Source organism: Haliotis asinina, chromosome 13 (assembly GCF_037392515.1).
Source record: "Haliotis asinina isolate JCU_RB_2024 chromosome 13, JCU_Hal_asi_v2, whole genome shotgun sequence".
NCBI classification, from domain to species: Eukaryota; Metazoa; Mollusca; class Gastropoda; order Lepetellida; family Haliotidae; genus Haliotis; species Haliotis asinina.
Genome location: NC_090292.1, coordinates 798,675 through 820,933, shown reverse-complemented (window position 1 = coordinate 820,933; position 22,259 = coordinate 798,675). Strand labels below are relative to the sequence as shown.

Below are 22,259 nucleotides of genomic sequence, written 5' to 3'. Positions count from 1 at the left end.
GTCACCCAATCACTGTCTGGTATCAAGGCCACTTCCCTATCAATCTGTTTTCCAGCTGAAGTGTGAATTCTTTGAACAGTAAAATGTAGAAAAATGGAGGCTGCACTTTGTAATTCCAATTTCTCAATCATAGAATCGAGCTGTGATTAATCAGGACGCCAAGAGCAGAGTTGCCAGCTCCAAAGTGTTGCAAACAGTAGTTTCAACGTTCAAAATAAGTAGTTTGACCATAAAATTAGTAGGCAGCTAAATAAACAAAATCATGATGGATTCTGAGAAAAAAATAATGATATCATGGTCACGTGGTTGAATTATTTCCGCCAGAACTAAATGTGTCAAATCGCAAAAATGATGAAATCAGCTTTGCTAAAATTACATTTGGTACTTGCAATCATTCCAGTTCAAATATGTCACTAAACTTGATGAATGGAAGGTACGTGAAATTTGAAAATGTATCTCATCATTGAAAATATGTGCTCTAATGGCCAGGTACAGACAATTGCCAACTGCCCCTTCCTCTGGTAGCATGCCAATTTTACACACCTAGCTGGACATACCACAACAAGACTTCAGACAGCATGTTAACCTGGTCAGGACATATCAGAGATCATCATCATCGTCAAGATCATCATCATCATCATCATCATCATCATCATCATCATCATCATCATCATCAGGCCTCCTCCTCATCATCATCATCAGGCCTCATCATCATCATCATCAGGCCTCATCATCATCATCATCATCATCATCATCATCAGGCCTCATCATCATCATCATCATCATCATCATCATCATCATCATCATCATCATCAGGCCTCATCATCATCATCATCATCATCATCATCATCATCATCATCAGGCCTCATCATCATCATCATCATCATCATCAGGCCTCATCATCATCAGCAGCAGCAGCAGCATCACCACCACCATCAGCATTGTCTGCTTACTTGAACTAATGAACTAATGTTAGTTTATCTTCAATACAATTATTCACTGTTCAGTAACATTTAATCCATGATCTTTTTTTCAACAACAAACTGGTCATCCTGATTGTGAGTGAGTGAGTGAGTGAGTGAGTGAGTGAGTGAGTTAATATTTAACGTCACATCGGCAATATCTCAGCCATATCGTGACGAGAACATTTAATACTGAAGTGAAATATATGTATAGTATAAAAACCTGTCAACGAAGGACAGTAAAACATATAGAATATCACAATTTGAATTATAACTAGTGTGGAAAGTTAAAACTAATATCACTATTCGGACAATACAATATAAAATCAGGCTATAGATTGCCAACAACTGAAGGTAGATCACCATACTAGGGACTCCTGCCTGTGAATTTCATTTTACCATTGCATATTTTACACACCATGACTAGTTCCATCTATTGTGAAATGTTTTAAGCCAACATGCTATTATATTTTGCCCTAGTATTTGGTACCACAATAAACTGTTCATTGTTAAGAGCCACCATTTTGCAACAAAGGCATGACTTTTGCTGTAAAATACAGAGATATCCGAAGATTTCTCATTGACATGAAGTTTGCTAAATGCATGTCAAAACATATTCACTGTGTCCACCTGGATTTACAGTATTATTCATTGTATCAACGAAGCACTGCCACATTAGTTACGCGCATTAGTTCATCCATCACACCTCATGGTCAATGATTACTTCCAGGCTTCAGCTCATAATCATGTCAAAACGTTCTCTACACTGTTACTTCACAGGACCCTCAAGAAACATATAATCATGACAAAACGTTCTCTACACTGTTACTTCACAGGACCCTCAAGAAACATATAATCATGTCAAAACGTTCTCTACACTGTTACTTCACAGGACCCTCAAGAAACATATAATCATGTCAAAACGTTCTCTACACTGTTACTTCACAGGACCCTCAAGAAACATATAATCATGTCAAAACGTTCTCTACACTGTTACTTCACAGGACCCTCAAGAAACATATAATCATGTCAAAACGTTCTCTACACTGTTACTTCACAGGACCCTCAAGAAACATACAATCATGACAAAACGTTCTCTACACTGTTACTTCACAGGACCCTCAAGAAACATATAATCATGTCAAAACGTTCTCTACACTGTTACTTCACAGGACCCTCAAGAAACATATAATCATGTCAAAACGTTCTCTACACTGTTACTTCACAGGACCCTCAAGAAACATATAATCATGTCAAAACGTTCTCTACACTGTTACTTCACAGGACCCTCAAGAAACATATAATCATGACAAAACGTTCTCTACACTGTTACTTCACAGGACCCTCAAGAAACATATAATCATGTCAAAACGTTCTCTACACTGTTACTTCACAGGACCCTCAAGAAACATATAATCATGACAAAACGTTCTCTACACTGTTACTTCACAGGACCCTCAAGAAACATATAATCATGTCAAAACGTTCTCTACACCGTTACTTCACAGGACCCTCAAGAAACATATAATCATGTCAAAACGTTCTCTACACTGTTACTTCACAGGACCCTCAAGAAACATATAATCATGACAAAACGTTCGCTACACTGTTACTTCACAGAACCCTCAAGAAACATATAATCATGTCAAAACGTTCTCTACACTGTTACTTCACAGGACCCTCAAGAAACATATAATCATGTCAAAACGTTCTCTACACCGTTACTTCACAGGACCCTCAAGAAACATATAATCATGTCAAAACGTTCTCTACACTGTTACTTCACAGGACCCTCAAGAAACATATAATCATGACAAAACGTTCGCTACACTGTTACTTCACAGGACCCTCAAGAAACATATAATCATGTCAAAACGTTCTCTACACTGTTACTTCACAGGACCCTCAAGAAACATATAATCACGTCAAAACGTTCTCTACACCGTTACTTCACAGGACCCTCAAGAAACATATAATCATGTCAAAACGTTCTCTACACTGTTACTTCACAGGACCCTCAAGAAACATATAATCATGACAAAACGTTCGCTACACTGTTACTTCACAGGACCCTCAAGAAACATATAATCATGACAAAACGTTCTCTACACTGTTACTTCACAGGACCCTCAAGAAACATATAATCATGTCAAAACGTTCTCTACACCGTTACTTCACAGGACCCTCAAGAAACATATAATCATGTCAAAACGTTCTCTACACTGTTACTTCACAGGACCCTCAAGAAACATATAATCATGACAAAACGTTCTCTACACTGTTACTTCACAGGACCCTCAAGAAACATATAATCATGTCAAAACGTTCTCTACACTGTTACTTCACAGGACCCTCAAGAAACATATAATCATGACAAAACGTTCTCTACACTGTTACTTCACAGGACCCCCAAGAAACATATAATCATGACAAAACGTTCTCTACACTGTTACTTCACAGGACCCTCAAGAAACATATAATCATGTCAAAACGTTCTCTACACTGTTACTTCACAGGACCCTCAAGAAACATATAATCATGTCAAAACGTTCTCTACACTGTTACTTCACAGGACCCTCAAGAAACATATAATCATGACAAAACGTTCTCTACACTGTTACTTCACAGGACCCTCAAGAAACATATAATCATGTCAAAACGTTCTCTACACTGTTACTTCACAGGACCCTCAAGAAACATATAATCATGACAAAACGTTCTCTACACTGTTACTTCACAGGACCCTCAAGAAACATATAATCATGTCAAAACGTTCTCTACACTGTTACTTCACAGGACCCTCAAGAAACATATAATCATGTCAAAACGTTCTCTACACTGTTACTTCACAGGACCCTCAAGAAACATATAATCATGACAAAACGTTCTCTACACCGTTACTTCACAGGACCCTCAAGAAACATATAATCATGTCAAAACGTTGTCTACACTGTTACTTCACAGGACCCTCAAGAAACATATAATCATGTCAAAACGTTCTCTACACTGTTACTTCACAGGACCCTCAAGAAACATATAATCATGTCAAAACGTTCTCTACACTGTTACTTCACAGGACCCTCAAGAAACATATAATCATGTCAAAACGTTCTCTACACTGTTACTTCACAGGACCCTCAAGAAACATATAATCATGACAAAACGTTCTCTACACCGTTACTTCACAGGACCCTCAAGAAACATATAATCATGTCAAAACGTTGTCTACACTGCTACTTCACAGGACCCTCAAGAAACATATAATCATGTCAAAACGTTCTCTACACTGTTACTTCACAGGACCCTCAAGAAACATATAATCATGACAAAACGTTCTCTACACTGTTACTTCACAGGACCCTCAAGAAACATATAATCATGTCAAAACGTTCTCTACACTGTTACTTCACAGGACCCTCAAGAAACATATAATCATGTCAAAACGTTCGCTACACCGTTACTTCACAGGACCCTCAAGAAACATATAATCATGTCAAAACGTTCTCTACACTGTTACTTCACAGGACCCTCAAGAAACATATAATCATGTCAAAACGTTCTCTACACTGTTACTTCACAGGACCCTCAAGAAACATATAATCATGTCAAAACGTTCTCTACACTGTTACTTCACAGGACCCTCAAGAAACATATAATCATGACAAAACGTTCTCTACACCGTTACTTCACAGGACCCTCAAGAAACATATAATCATGTCAAAACGTTGTCTACACTGCTACTTCACAGGACCCTCAAGAAACATATAATCATGACAAAACGTTCTCTACACTGTTACTTCACAGGACCCTCAAGAAACATATAATCATGACAAAACGTTCTCTACACTGTTACTTCACAGGACCCTCAAGAAACATATAATCATGTCAAAACGTTCTCTACACTGTTACTTCACAGGACCCTCAAGAAACATATAATCATGACAAAACGTTCTCTACACTGTTACTTCACAGGACCCTCAAGAAACATATAATCATGACAAAACGTTCTCTACACTGTTACTTCACAGGACCCTCAAGAAACATATAATCATGTCAAAACGTTCTCTACACTGTTACTTCACAGGACCCTCAAGAAACATATAATCATGACAAAACGTTCTCTACACTGTTACTTCACAGGACCCTCAAGAAACATATAATCATGACAAAACGTTCTCTACACTGTTACTTCACAGGACCCTCAAGAAACATATAATCATGACAAAACGTTCTCTACACTGTTACTTCACAGGACCCTCAAGAAACATATAATCATGACAAAACGTTCTCTACACTGTTACTTCACAGGACCCTCAAGAAACATATTAATTCATGACAAAACGTTCTCTACACTGTTACTTCACAGGACCCTCAAGAAACATATAATCATGACAAAACGTTCTCTACACTGTTACTTCACAGGACCCTCAAGAAACATATAATCATGTCAAAACGTTCTCTACACTGCTACTTCACAGGACCCTCAAGAAACATATAATCATGTCAAAACGTTCTCTACACTGTTACTTCACAGGACCCTCAAGAAACATATAATCATGTCAAAACGTTCTCTACACTGTTACTTCACAGGACCCTCAAGAAATATATAATCATGTCAAAATGTTCTCTACACTGTTACCTCAAGAAACATATAATCATGACAAAACGTTCTCTACACTGTTACTTCACAGGACCCTCAAGAAACATATAATCATGTCAAAATGTTCTCTACACTGTTACCTCAAGAAACATATAATCATGACAAAACGTTCTCTACACTGTTACTTCACAGGACCCTCAAGAAACATATAATCATGTCAAAATGTTCTCTACACTGTTACCTCAAGAAACATATAATCATGTCAAAACGTTCTCTACACTGTTACTTCACAGGACCCTCAAGAAACAAATAATCATGTCAAAATGTTCTCTACACTGTTACCTCAAGAAACATATAATCATGACAAAACGTTCTCTACACTGTTACTTCACAGGAGCCTCAAGAAACATATAATCATGTCAAAACGTTCTCTACACCGTTACTTCACAGGACCCTCAAGAAACATATAATCATGACAAAACGTTCTCTACACTGTTACTTCACAGGACCCTCAAGAAACATATAATCATGTCAAAACGTTCTCTACACTGTTGCTTCACAGGACCCTCAAGAAACATATAATCATGTCAAAACGTTCTCTACACTGTTACTTCACAGGACCCTCAAGAAACATATAATCATGTCAAAACGTTCTCTACACTGTTACTTCACAGGACCCTCAAGAAACATATAATCATGACAAAACGTTCTCTACACTGTTACTTCACAGGACCCTCAAGAAACATATAATCATGACAAAACGTTCTCTACACTGTTACTTCACAGGAGCCTCAAGAAACATATAATCATGACAAAACGTTCTCTACACTGTTACTTCACAGGACCCTCAAGAAACATATTAATTCATGACAAAACGTTCTCTACACTGTTACTTCACAGGACCCTCAAGAAACATATAATCATGACAAAACGTTCTCTACACTGTTACTTCACAGGACCCTCAAGAAACATATAATCATGACAAAACGTTCTCTACACTGTTACTTCACAGGACCCTCAAGAAACATATAATCATGACAAAACGTTCTCTACACTGTTACTTCACAGGACCCTCAAGAAACATATAATCATGACAAAACGTTCTCTACACTGTTACTTCACAGGACCCTCAAGAAACATATAATCATGACAAAACGTTCTCTACACTGTTACTTCACAGGACCCTCAAGAAACATATAATCCTGACAAAACGTTCTCTACACTGTTACTTCACAGGACCCTCAAGAAACATATAATCATGACAAAACGTTCTCTACACTGTTACTTCACAGGACCCTCAAGAAACATATTAATTCATGACAAAACGTTCTCTACACTGTTACTTCACAGGACCCTCAAGAAACATATAATCATGTCAAAACGTTCTCTACACTGTTACTTCACAGGACCCTCAAGAAACATATAATCATGACAAAACGTTCTCTACACTGTTACTTCACAGGACCCTCAAGAAACATATTAATTCATGACAAAACGTTCTCTACACTGTTACTTCACAGGACCCTCAAGAAACATATAATCATGTCAAAACGTTCTCTACACTGTTACTTCACAGGACCCTCAAGAAACATATAATCATGACAAAACGTTCTCTACACTGTTACTTCACAGGACCCTCAAGAAACATATAATCATGACAAAACGTTCTCTACACTGTTACTTCACAGGACCCTCAAGAAACATATAATCATGACAAAACGTTCTCTACACTGTTACTTCACAGGACCCTCAAGAAACATATAATCATGACAAAACGTTCTCTACACTGTTACTTCACAGGACCCTCAAGAAACATATAATCATGACAAAAACGTTCTCTACACTGTTACTTCACAGGACCCTCAAGAAACATATAATCATGACAAAACGTTCTCTACACTGTTACTTCACAGGACCCTCAAGAAACATATTAATTCATGACAAAACGTTCTCTACACTGTTACTTCACAGGACCCTCAAGAAACATATTAATTCATGACAAAACGTTCTCTACACTGTTACTTCACAGGACCCTCAAGAAACATATTAATTCATGACAAAACATTCTCTACACTGTTACTTCACAGGACCCTCAAGAAACATATAATCATGTCAAAACGTTCTCTACACTGTTACTTCACAGGACCCTCAAGAAACATATAATCATGACAAAACGTTCTCTACACTGTTACTTCACAGGACCCTCAAGAAACATATAATCATGACAAAACGTTCTCTACACTGTTACTTCACAGGACCCTCAAGAAACATATTAATTCATGACAAAACGTTCTCTACACTGTTACTTCACAGGACCCTCAAGAAACATATAATCATGTCAAAACGTTCTCTACACTGTTACTTCACAGGACCCTCAAGAAACATATAATCATGACAAAACGTTCTCTACACTGTTACTTCACAGGACCCTCAAGAAACATATAATCATGACAAAACGTTCTCTACACTGTTACTTCACAGGACCCTCAAGAAACATATAATCATGACAAAACGTTCTCTACACTGTTACTTCACAGGACCCTCAAGAAACATATAATCATGACAAAACGTTCTCTACACTGTTACTTCACAGGACCCTCAAGAAACATATAATCATGTCAAAACGTTCTCTACACTGTTACTTCACAGGACCCTCAAGAAACATATAATCATGACAAAACGTTCTCTACACTGTTACTTCACAGGACCCTCAAGAAACATATAATCATGACAAAACGTTCTCTACACTGTTACTTCACAGGACCCTCAAGAAACATATAATCATGTCAAAACGTTCTCTACACTGCTACTTCACAGGACCCTCAAGAAACATATAATCATGTCAAAACGTTCTCTACACTGTTACTTCACAGGACCCTCAAGAAACATATAATCATGTCAAAACGTTCTCTACACTGTTACTTCACAGGACCCTCAAGAAACATATAATCATGACAAAACGTTCTCTACACCGTTACTTCACAGGACCCTCAAGAAACATATAATCATGTCAAAACGTTCTCTACACTGTTACTTCACAGGACCCTCAAGAAACATATAATCATGTCAAAACGTTCTCTACACTGTTACTTCACAGGACCCTCAAGAAACATATAATCATGTCAAAACGTTCTCTACACTGTTACTTCACAGGACCCTCAAGAAACATATAATCATGTCAAAACGTTCTCTACACTGTTACTTCACAGGACCCTCAAGAAACATATAATCATGTCAAAACGTTCTCTACACTGTTACTTCACAGGACCCTCAAGAAACATATAATCATGACAAAACGTTCTCTACACCGTTACTTCACAGGACCCTCAAGAAACATATAATCATGTCAAAACGTTCTCTACACTGTTACTTCACAGGACCCTCAAGAAACATATAATCATGTCAAAACGTTCTCTACACTGTTACTTCACAGGACCCTCAAGAAACATATAATCATGACAAAACGTTCGCTACACTGTTACTTCACAGGACCCTCAAGAAACATATAATCATGACAAAACGTTCTCTACACTGTTACTTCACAGGACCCTCAAGAAACATATAATCATGACAAAACGTTCTCTACACTGTTACTTCACAGGACCCTCAAGAAACATATAATCATGTCAAAACGTTCGCTACACTGTTACTTCACAGGACCCTCAAGAAACATATAATCATGTCAAAACGTTCTCTACACTGTTACTTCACAGGACCCTCAAGAAACATATAATCATGTCAAAACGTTCTCTACACTGTTACTTCACAGGACCCTCAAGAAACATACAATCATGACAAAACGTTCTCTACACTGTTACTTCACAGGACCCTCAAGAAACATATAATCATGTCAAAACGTTCTCTACACTGTTACTTCACAGGACCCTCAAGAAACATATAATCATGTCAAAACGTTCTCTACACTGTTACTTCACAGGACCCTCAAGAAACATATAATCATGACAAAACGTTCTCTACACCGTTACTTCACAGGACCCTCAAGAAACATATAATCATGACAAAACGTTCTCTACACTGTTACTTCACAGGACCCTCAAGAAACATATAATCATGACAAAACGTTCTCTACACTGTTACTTCACAGGACCCTCAAGAAACATATAATCATGTCAAAACGTTCTCTACACCGTTACTTCACAGGACCCTCAAGAAACATATAATCATGTCAAAACGTTCTCTACACCGTTACTTCACAGGACCCTCAAGAAACATATAATCATGTCAAAACGTTCTCTACACTGTTACTTCACAGGACCCTCAAGAAACATATAATCATGTCAAAACGTTCTCTACACTGTTACTTCACAGGACCCTCAAGAAACATATAATCATGTCAAAACGTTCTCTACACCGTTACTTCACAGGACCCTCAAGAAACATATAATCATGTCAAAACGTTCTCTACACCGTTACTTCACAGGACCCTCAAGAAACATATAATCATGTCAAAACATTCGCTACACTGTTACTTCACAGGACCCTCAAGAAACATATAATCATGTCAAAACGTTCTCTACACTGTTACTTCACAGGACCCTCAAGAAACATATAATCATGTCAAAACGTTCTCTACACTGTTACTTCACAGGACCCTCAAGAAACATATAATCATGTCAAAACGTTCTCTACACTGTTACTTCACAGGACCCTCAAGAAACATATAATCATGACAAAACGTTCTCTACACTGTTACTTCACAGGACCCTCAAGAAACATATAATCATGACAAAACGTTCTCTACACTGTTACTTCACAGGACCCTCAAGAAACATATAATCATGTCAAAACGTTCTCTACACCGTTACTTCACAGGACCCTCAAGAAACATATAATCATGTCAAAACGTTCTCTACACTGTTACTTCACAGGACCCTCAAGAAACATATAATCATGACAAAACGTTCTCTACACTGTTACTTCACAGGACCCTCAAAAAACCTGGGAAATATCTTGCAATAATTTACCAGTGTTTGTGAGTCAAGGTAAAACCTTTTACAAGTTTGTGAGTCAAGGTAAAACCTCTTACATGTTTGTGAGTCAAGGTAAAACCTTTTACATGTTTGTGAGTCAAGGTAAAACCTTTTACATGTTTGTGAGTCGAGATAAAACCTTTTACATGTTTGTGAGTCAAGGTAAAACCTTTTACATGTTTGTGAGTCGAGATAAAACACTGTACATGTCTGAATCGAGGTAAAACCCTTTTCATGTTTGTGAGTCTAGGTAAAAATCATGTTTTCGAGTTGAGATAAAACCATGTACATGTTTGTGAGTTGAGACAAAATCATGTACATTTTTATGAGCTGAGGTAAAACCCCTTACATGTTTGTGAGTTGAGGAAAAACCCTCTACATGTATGTGAGCCCAAGTAAAACCCTGTACATGTTTGTGATTTGATGCAAAACCCTGTATACGTTTGTAAGTCAAGGTAAAACTATGTATGTTCTCGAGTTGAGATAAAACCATGTACGTTTGTGAGTCAAGGTAAAACCCCTTACATGTTTGTAAGTCGAGGTATGGCCACAGTTAAAAGAGACAGGAATGTTAAACCGAGAGTGTATGAATCTACATATGAGTTTTCCACAGCCTGCTGACAGAGCGGGTCACAAGCTTCCTCCTACTCCAGCCACAGCTGTATATTTAGGCCTCAGTGTTGTAATCACGCTGTGACTGTGTTATCTTCCTGGTGCTCTGTCACTGTTATGTCACAGGGAAACATCGCATCTAGACAGCCACTGGGGTCACACAGTCTATCTTCCTCAGTAAACATGTGGATCGCTAATCAACAGATTGTGTCCCATACATTTCATATGGATTGCCATACACTAGACGTCAAGTCTGGTGTATCTAACATACTGCCATGTATAGAGTTAAAATGTCTTGTATTGTGCACTGGAGATTTTCTCTTAAAAGTGGACATGTTTTCAACAATTACTGCTCCACAATGCTCCTTCACATTTTTGTCAGTCATCAAAATATCAATTAGCATTGTAATTCTTTAAACCATTAAAGGTTTTCTCAATTACCTCTTCACATGCTTAACATTTTCAGATGCAAAATGATTATATTCTGAAAAAAATAATTGATTTCCAAGTTCTACGGAAGAACTCGACCCTGATTTTCAGTTAAGTCACAACAATAACGAAAAGAGGGAAAACATTTTACTCCCGCTAATCCAGTGTCTAACAGGTCATCATGAAAACAATACAAATTATTTATTTCCTCAAATAAATAAACAAGAAGCACTGAATGCTGTGTAGCCTACCATACAAACAGTAAAAACCCATTAAAGTGAACTCATATACACCGAAACATAAATTTTCAATCGAAGAATAATCATTTGAAATGGAAACAAACGTCTTCTATATGCTACAAGAGCATGTGAGATTGGTCATCAAGCGTACATAACGGCAGTTTTAGCATCCCAAAACAGCATACAAATTGTCAAAGATGGCGACGAGGGGAGACGAATAGGCTTTGTTAAGTAATGTTTTCCGTGACTGTTCCGTGAATTGCAAATTTATGTGATCATTTTCAAAGTGAACAAGTTCAAACTCAATCCACTGATGAAATTCATTGTTGAAATTATAATAAAGTTCATGCTTCCTTTTCTCATAACACAAAGTCACCCAATTTCTTGACTTCTTTTTAATGAAAGACAAACGTTAGGAGTTTCTGAAGGTTCTTTATCACAGTGATCTGAAAGAAATATATTCACTTAATGACTGCATAAAAGTTAGATGAAACTACAAGATGATATAACCATACATACAGTGTGAATTAGTGACATGCAAACATACTGATCATACATCTCTCTCAGGAATCTGCGAATACAAGTTTGAGAAATTTAAAAAAAAAAGCAATTTGGAAAGTTAAAGTTAGCTATGCAAATCATGTAGAATGAACAAAGATTTTGTAAACTTATTAAATCACTAACCTATATTAACGTTGAATGTCATATAATGAAAGCTGTTTTACAAAACAGAAGAGAAACTGTAGCAAGACATGTCGCCAACAAATCCTCTTCAGTCGAGCAACAGACCACGTTGTGCAGATCACGAATCTGACACTGAGAAGCATGAACATAGACTTGAAGCTGACTACAGTAGGCAGTTGATGCACCACATCTTGATATCACATTTTCAAGATTTGACGCAGCCTATTCATCACCCCTTGCCACCATCTTTGACAATTTGTATAACGTTTCAGGATGCCATGACTGCCATTTTTGGATGCTGTCACTGCAGTTTGTATGCTTGGAGACAGTTCTCGCAGGTTCTTGTAGCTGATACACAAGTGTTGTTTCTATTTCAAACGATTAGTCTTATCAAAGATGTATTGCTTCAGTTTTAGAGGACATTGTTGAAGTTTTGGAAGTTTAATTTCCTACTTTGGTGATTTTTGTTCTCTTTTGGTGTATATGAGTTCAGTTTTGATGATTGGTTCACTGTTTGCACGGTAGGCCTGAGGTTTAATGCACCAAAACTTTAATACACAAAACAAATGGCAGTATAGACAGTGGAGAGAAATGTACACTCTGGCATTAATTTAAGGATATAATGTATTCCACTTTTATAGGTGAAATGAAATATGTTCTTCCTCGTAGTTACAACAGACCAACAAAAGGTTGTCATCCATGATGAGTCGCATTTATATGACGGAGATACACACAGGGAAGCTTTAGGTGGGCCACACTAACACCATTATCTCAAAGGAAGTGTTTCGGTCCAATGTGAAACACAAGTTTCTTGGAGAAAGTTTAACTGATAAGTGTAGAAGAATTGATACGGAGAAAATCTAACTATGAAACTCACAAGAATACACTACAAACAAAAAGTATGGGAAAATTGTTTTTATAAAAATTGACAGTCATATATAAACTTACGAGCAGTGAGGATAGTTATACTGTAAGGTAAATGCAACTTTTTGTGTGGATAATGAGCACTTTTAATGAGACGTGGGAATATGCAGTGAAGCAACTGATTTAATATTAGTTTGAGTCTGAGTGCAAAGAAATATATAATTTGTCTAAAACAGTGAAAACCAAGGGTGCCTAAACACACCAGCACCATGTCTGACTCCAACATCACAACCTAGTGTATGTGGAAGACCGACTTCCCATTCACTTTGTGGCAAAAGGGCACTGGCTGTTGTGAACTGGTTCCAAAACTCTGACTTTACCAGAATATTTCCAGCTGGAAGAGATTTACTTAGGAATAATGAAGCACTCCAGTTAGTGCTGGTACTGGCAGACAAACTGCAATACATTACATCACCATCATAACACTGTAGTCACATACTGATATATTGCCGAAGTATTGAGCACTGCAGCTGTGATATGATATGAATCCTGACATAAGAGATATGATACGATACGTATCATGATACAAAAACCATTAAATATACTAGGTGGTGGGAGATCAGCCTCTTGAATCTTGAATGAACTCTTTCATTTACACCTGCAATGTTACACCAGGAATGTTACACCTGCAATGTTACACCTGCAATGTTTCACCTACAATGTTACAGCTACGTTTGGGCCTACAGTGTTATTAATGTACCGGTACTTTGTGTCCTAGTTAACTCTGAGGCTCCAACATGAAGGGATAGGGGGCAACCTTGAACATAATACAACATTGTAATCTGTTGTCTGAACCTACTAAACTTGAACACATTATGAATACAACACATGCAGACATTACATTACACAATATTAAGGAATCCCCTTGTGTGTGTGTATACCACTATACAACACAACACTGAATGCATACATATATAGTACATGCAAACGTGACCCTTGACAAACATCACTTCAGACAAGTGTCAGCACACATATACCGTTCCAAAAAAGTAGGGGATCTTCTTTTTATTTACGATTAAAAATATTTAGGAGACTTATCAGAGTCAGTCAATGTTGATGTGATATCATTGAATGTTTTGAGAGTGCCTCACCATTTGCACTTCCTTACAACCATAGTTATTTGGAATGCAGACACTTTTGAAAGATGATTGGTGTATGGCATGTAATTTGCATGTAAACAATTTTCATTTTGAAACAAATGACTAGAAACAAACATGAACAAATGTGTGATGCAAGATGAGTGTCAAAATTAATGTTAATCAAACTGATCTCTCAACCTTCTTGAAATAACGTAAAAAATCAAGAATGGGACCCCATGCACGTGTATGGAGCTACTGTGTTGTGCACATGCATATCATGTGTTGTGCTTAGGGGCGGTAATAGAGGGAAATGCTGGTGTGTTCATACTTCGGGGACCATGGTTTGAGGTACCCTCAATGCTAGTTTATGTTCCCTGAGCCCGAAGAAAAATTCATCAGTACGTTTTCACTGCAAACATAACATATACATATACACACCTACATGCTTACATGTGCCCCGTATCTATAGGTATACTCTCTGTACCAGACTACACACACCTACATGCTTACATGTGCCCCGTATCTATATGTATACTCTCTGTACCAGACTACACACACCTACATGCTTACATGTGCCCCGTATCTATAGGTATACTCTCTGTACCAGACTACACACACCTACATGCTTACATGTGCCCCGTATCTATAGGTATACTCTCTGTACCAGACTACACACACCTACATGCTTACATGTACCCCGTATCTATAGGTATACTCTCTGTACCAGACTACACACACCTACATGCTTACATGTGCCCCGTATCTATATGTATACTCTCTGTACCAGACTACACACACCTACATGCTTACATGTGCCCCGTATCTATAGGTATACTCTCTGTACCAGACTACACACACCTACATGCTTACATGTGCCCCGTATCTATAGGTATACTCTCTGTACCAGACTACACACACCTACATGCTTACATGTGCCCCGTATCTATAGGTATACTCTCTGTACCAGACTACACACACCTACATGCTTACATGTACCCCGTATCTATAGGTATACTCTCTGTACCAGACTACACACACCTACATGCTTACATGTGCCCCGTATCTATAGGTATACTCTCTGTACCAGACTACACACACCTACATGCTTACATGTGCCCCGTATCTATATGTATACTCTCTGTACCAGACTACACACACCTACATGCTTACATGTGCCCCGTATCTATAGGTATACTCTCTGTACCAGACTACACACACCTACATGCTTACATGTGCCCCGTATCTATAGGTATACTCTCTGTACCAGACTACACACACCTACATGCTTACATGTGCCCCGTATCTATAGGTATACTCTCTGTACCAGACTACACACACCTACATGCTTACATGTACCCCGTATCTATAGGTATACTCTCTGTACCAGACTACACACACCTACATGCTTACATGTGCCCCGTATCTATATGTATACTCTCTGTACCAGACTACACACACCTACATGCTTACATGTGCCCCGTATCTATATGTATACTCTCTGTACCAGACTACACACACCTACATGCTTACATGTACCCCGTATCTATAGGTATACTCTCTGTACCAGACTACACACACCTACATGCTTACATGTGCCCCGTATCTATAGGTATACTCTCTGTACCAGACTACACACACCTACATGCTTACATGTGCCCCGTATCTATATGTATACTCTCTGTACCAGACTACACACACCTACATGCTTACATGTGCCCCGTATCTATAGGTATACTCTCTGTACCAGACTACACACACCTACATGCTTACATGTGCCCCGTATCTATAGGTATACTCTCTGTACCAGACTACACACACCTACATGCTTACATGTGCCCCGTATCTATAGGTATACTCTCTGTACCAGACTACACACACCTACATGCTTACATGTGCCCCGTATCTATATGTATACTCTCCGTACCAGACTACACACACCTACATGCTTACATGTGCCCCAAATATATATTATATTATGTAGTCAGTTACAGATACTTTTTATATATATACACTCTGTAACTGACAACATACACCTACATGGTTACGTGTGGCATATATATGTATGTATGTATGTATGTATGTATGTATGTATGTATGTATGTATGTATGTATGTATGTATGTATGTATGTATGTACATGCACTCTGTAACTGACTACACACACCTATATGATTACATGTTCCCCGTATCTATATATCCCCTCAGTAAATGACTACACAACTATATGGCTACATGTGCCCCGTATCTATATATTTATGCTCTGTAAATGACTACTCAAGTACATGGTTACAAGTGCCCTATATCGATGTATATACACTCTTTAACCGACTATACACTCAGCTGTGATATATGTCATTTTCTTGATGGTAGGCATATAACAGTGTATGAACCTCTGATGTTACACATGTAACGGACTGTAACAATTTATCAGCCATGATGTAGTAACGTCCGACGTTGCTGTCAACGTGTCAACACTGCCTTGCCAGAGGGACAGCTACTTCCACACGTCGCCAGCCGAATATGTTTAAGTCGTAACTGGACACGCAATGTACATAGTCGTGCATTACTCGTTAACACACGTGAACAAACCAGGTGGGAACGACTTTCTGCGTTATCGCCACTAAAATAAAATCTACACCCTAAAAATGAAATTACAATCACTGTTTCTCACCCAGAAAGCCTCGGAATATTGGGACAGCCGTGTCATCTTGTCAACCGCAGTAGATCACTGTCAGTTCGCAACATAACCAACCCGGAAGTTTATACACCGATCACGTGACATGTGATATGTTTTGTCACAGCACATTTGAGATAGTGAAACACCGCCTTGTGTTGACTCTGCGGGGTGTGTTATTTATATCCTCTCTCTCTCTCTCTCTCTCTCTCTCTCTCTCTCTCTCTCTCTCTCTCTCTCTCTCTCTCTCTCTCTCATCTCTCTCTCACACACACACACACACAAAGATCGTCGCGCAGGTATCAGTCTAATGGCGATAAGTAAACGAAGATATAAGTACATAACGCAATTCTTTACAGTATAGTATATAAGACTCTCACATTGTATCACTGTGCCCTTTGACGTCACAAGCCCCGGGATATAGGCTTCCTGCATAGGCTTGACATCCCAGAACATCCGCAAAAACAATTCTGAGTGACGTGCTTCATCTGCACAATAACACTCCAGACTATGTTGTGAGTGAGTTCACATTTACAGCAATATTTCAGCTGTATCACTACAAAAATGGGTTGCAGCGTCACCATGAATATATATAAATGATAAAAACCTGTCAGTGAAGAACAATAAAAATAACTAGAATATCACAATATTTGGGAGGCACAGCAAGCCTCTATCGCTAATACTGGATTTCAAAATCGGACAGGACAGTATAAAAATGGGCTGTAGATCACTAACAACTGAAGGTAGATCACCACACTAGGGACCATGGGGACTTACAGTGGAGTTTAAACACATCTAGTCCATACATTCAAAATTAACATATAATTGAAAAACGGCGTGAAGCTTTAGTACTGGGGTTACGTATCTTCTCCGGAAGACAATGTTTTACATGTACATGTTTTACAGTACTTAGCCCCCTTGAGGATACATCCACTGACAATCTTAGGTACTAATTCAAACTTCCAATCATAAAATATTTATCTATTTAAAGACCAGTTGACAAATCTAATTCTTTTTAAAATGCAATAGTTAAATAAGTGAGTGAGTGAGTTAATATTTAACGTCACATCGGCAATATTGCAGCCATATCGCGACGAGAACATGCGTGACAAAAAGAATATATATGCATATTATGAAGACCCTGTCTACGAAGGGCAGTAAAACCAACAGACTACCACAGTTAGTATTAAAACTAGCGTGGAAATATATAAAAATTATAGTATGACTATTTGGACAGTACAATATAAAAACAGGTCATGGATCGCCAACAAAAGAGGGTTGATCACCATACCAGGGACCATGGGGACTTACAGTACCTCTGCTACCTACATGGTCCCTGACTGGATTTACACCATCCCCTCAGCTGTTGGCGACTGTATGCAAGATTAGCCACAAATTAAAATGACACATATTCTACGATTAAAAAAGTGGAAGATTAAATCTGACTTAAATCGTTTTGGGACTGACGTACCCTCTCAGGAGGACAATAATTTTACGGTACTTCAACCCCCTTCGAGGATACAGCCACTAACAATCTTAGCTGCTAATTCAACTTCCAATCATAAAATACGTATTTATTTATATGTCAGTCAATTTATTCAATTCTTTTAAAAATGCAATAATTAAATGAGAACTTACGTTACTAAAAAGGTCCTTCATAGTTCTTGATGTAAAATAATTGTCCCTTGTGATGGAATATTCAACACAGTCAAGCAAGACATGCTTGACCGTGATTATTTCATCACAAGGGATGCAGACCGGAGGATCCTCACCTTTCAAAAGATATTCATGCTTATACCTAGAGTGGCCAATACGACATCGTCGTAGTATGACCTCTTCAAATCTGGACTGACAACCCAAGTGGGTGTAACCAATGTAAGGTTTTATCTCATGTAATGTATTGATACCCACTTGGGTGTCCCACTTCTTCTGCATAAGATCACAGATATAAGATCTAATGGTGGCTTTGTAATCACTGTAAGGAATAAGAAGTGGCGTCACAGATTTGTTGAGTGCTGCTTTGGCAGCAAGGTCAGCCATTGTGTTCCCAGAGATTCCTACATGGCTGGGTAAACAACAGAAGATGATGTCGCTTTGGCCAGTAGCAAGATCATTATATAATTCAATAATTTCTATTAAAAGTGGATGTTTGCAAGAAATATTTTAATAGCCTGAAGGAAAGAAAGAGAGTCGGAATAGATTATATACTGTTTATGTTTAGGGTGTCTTTAAATATATTTAAGAGCTGTTAATATGGCGTAAGCTTCAGCTGTAAAAGTAGAACTATTATCTGGTAATCTAGACGATATTGTTCTCGATCCAATGACAGTGGCACAAGCGACTGCGCCACCATCCTTGGACCCATCTGTAAAAAGGGATTTATAATTGTTATATTTATGTTTCAATTGAATGTATTGTTGTTTATACTGTAATTCATTCGTTTCTGATTTTTTAAATGTAGTGGATGGTAGGTCGACTTGTGGCCTAACCAACTGCTGTGGAGAAGAAAGAAGACGGGAAGGAGCTATGTTGTCCAGCTCAATGCCGGCCGAAGAAAGAAAGGGTTTAATTCTGTGCCCGAAAGGTGGAACAAGAGAAGACGTTTTGTTGTACAAGTGCTCGTAGAGAGGACTGAAAAAACAGTTATATGCAGGGTTAGATTCGTGAGAGTATAGCTTTTGTATATATTGTAAAGATAATTTTATACGGCGTTGTGTGAGAGATGGTTCATCGGCTTCAACATATAGACTGTCAACAGGAGAGGTTCTAAAGGAGCCAAGACAAAGTCTTAGACCTTGGTTATGGACAGAATCTAATAGTTTGAGGTTGCTTTTGCAGGCTCCACCATATACGATGGAGCCATAGTCAAGTCGGACGAATGATCTACATAAGTTGAGGAGGGTAGCTTGATCCCCTCCCCACTTTAAATTAGAAACGACTTGATATGTGGAAGAAAAGTTAAATGTGAGTCGAAAATTAGACCCACGAACTTTGCCTCCTTAACGACTTTGATGGGAGTGCTATCTAAAAACAATTCTGGATCTTTATGCAGTTTGTATTTTCTACAGAAATGTATACAATGGGTTTTTGATTTAGAAAATTTAAAGCCGTTTTCAAGACACCATTTGTTTATTTTGTTTAAACACAATTGCAGTTGCCGCTCAATGGCATATTGAGCCGCTCATATTTTTACCACGACAAGAAATATTAAAATCATCCACAAAAAGTGATCATTTGGATCATTTAAAAACTTGGATAAACTGTTTATCTTGATACTAAAGAGTGTAACAGACAAAATACTGCCTTGTGGAACACCCTGATCCTGATTATAATGATCAGACAGGATAGAACCCACACGGACTTGAAATTGCCTGTCCTTTAAAAATTGTGATATAAAAAGAGGTAAACGACCCCTTAAACCGAAGTCATGTAAATCCTTCAAAATGCCATATTTCCACGTGGTATCGTAAGCTTTCTCAAGATCAAAGAAAATCGATACTGCATGTTGTTTATTCACTAGAGCATTTTAACAAAGGATTCTAGTCGTACCAAATGATCAATGGTACTGAGATTTTTCCTGAAACCACACTGAATATTTGTGATCAGGTTATTGGTTTCAAGATACCAAACTAATCTATTATTCACCATACGTTCCATGGTAGACACAGCTAGTGAGAGATATTGGTCTGTAATTAGACGGATCTGTTTGATCCCTGCCAGGTTTTGGTATTGGGACTACAATGGCATTACGCCACGAAGGAGGAAATTTTCCAGACGTCCATATTTTATCAAATATATCTAAAATTGTCATCAGACATGGTTCAGGCAAGTGTTTCAGGAGCTGATAATGAATATTGTCATCACCTGCTGCAGTGTCATGAGCCTGCTCAAGAGCTGTATATAACTCATGTAATGAGAAGACTTCATTATAATCTTCACCATTATTGGAATCAAAATTAAGCTTTTTCTTTTCATCTTGTTTCTGGTATTTCTGAAACTCTGGGACATAATTGGCCAATGATGAATGTTTGGCAAGAGTTTCGTCAATTTTATTTGCAATTTGAGTTTTGTCAGTTAATAAATTATCTCCATCTTTAAGATGGTGAACAGCTGATTTTATTCTCTGAACCATGTTCCACACCTTGGATATAGGTGTGCGTGAGTTAAGTTTGGAGACATAGTTCTTCCAAGAAAGGCGTTTATTTTGTTTGAAGGTACGACGCGCCTTCGCATTTAATATTTTAAATTTAAACCATGGTTTTCTTACACGTGGAGTCGTAGAGGACTTAGGTATACACTCATCAGCAATTTCATTTAGAATGTCAGACAATGTCTGAATGGAATCAGGTTCATCATTGAAACATTCTGGTCGTAGTTTCGAGTTACACATAGTTTGATACAAGGACCAACTAGCCTTCGAAAAATTATTTCTTGTAAATGATGGAGAATCAGATGGAGTTGTTTCTGAAAGTATCGTTGTGAAGTGGTCACTTCCGCAAAGATCATTGTGAACTTTCCATTCAAAGTCATTAAATAGGTTAGAATCTGAAACCGACAGATCTAAAGAAGAATATGTGCCAGTGGCTGGATGCAGGTAAGTGCTTGAATCGTGCTTGAATGCACAGGTCGTTGTTAGAGATACACTCCTCAAGTATTTTACCTTTACCATTGGTGTGTGTACCTCCCCAGAGTGGGTTGTGGCTGTATGATAACACAGGGCTTCGGTAGTTGATCATAGAGAGACTGTAGATCAGTCTGCTGAAGTGCTGACGAAGGTGGAATATACAGAGAGCATAAAGTAAACGCAACACCAGGAGTAAGTCGAATTTCTACAGCTTGAAGATTAGTTTTGAGTGTAACAGGACTGTGTATAATATCCTGTCGCACAAGGATAGAAGATCCTCCAGTGGCCCGATCACCCGGGGGAGAAAAAAAAATGATAGCCTTTGAACTGACGTAATGTAAAACTGTCTGTCTATTTCAGATACGTTTCCTGCAAACAGAATGCTGATGGTGTTAAATCCTGGACTAATAGCTGTACCTCATTGAAGTTAGTCCGTAGACCT

The 22,259-nt window shown here is 38.1% G+C and overlaps 1 protein-coding gene across 4 annotated transcripts in view; it reads right to left on the bottom strand.

Annotated features, from left to right (window-relative positions):
* Positions 1–17,294, bottom strand: part of LOC137260483 (proline-serine-threonine phosphatase-interacting protein 1-like) — a 100,363-nt gene extending 83,069 nt beyond the window's left edge. For all 4 annotated transcript variants that reach the window (XM_067798151.1, XM_067798150.1, XM_067798148.1 and 1 more), the window contains exon 1: positions 17,191–17,294. In XM_067798151.1, coding sequence (XP_067654252.1) covers positions 17,191–17,226 — 36 coding nt within the window. In that variant the 5' untranslated portion in view covers positions 17,227–17,294. The remainder of the gene's footprint in view (positions 1–17,190) is intronic.
* Between the last annotated feature and the right edge of the window lie 4,965 nt (positions 17,295–22,259).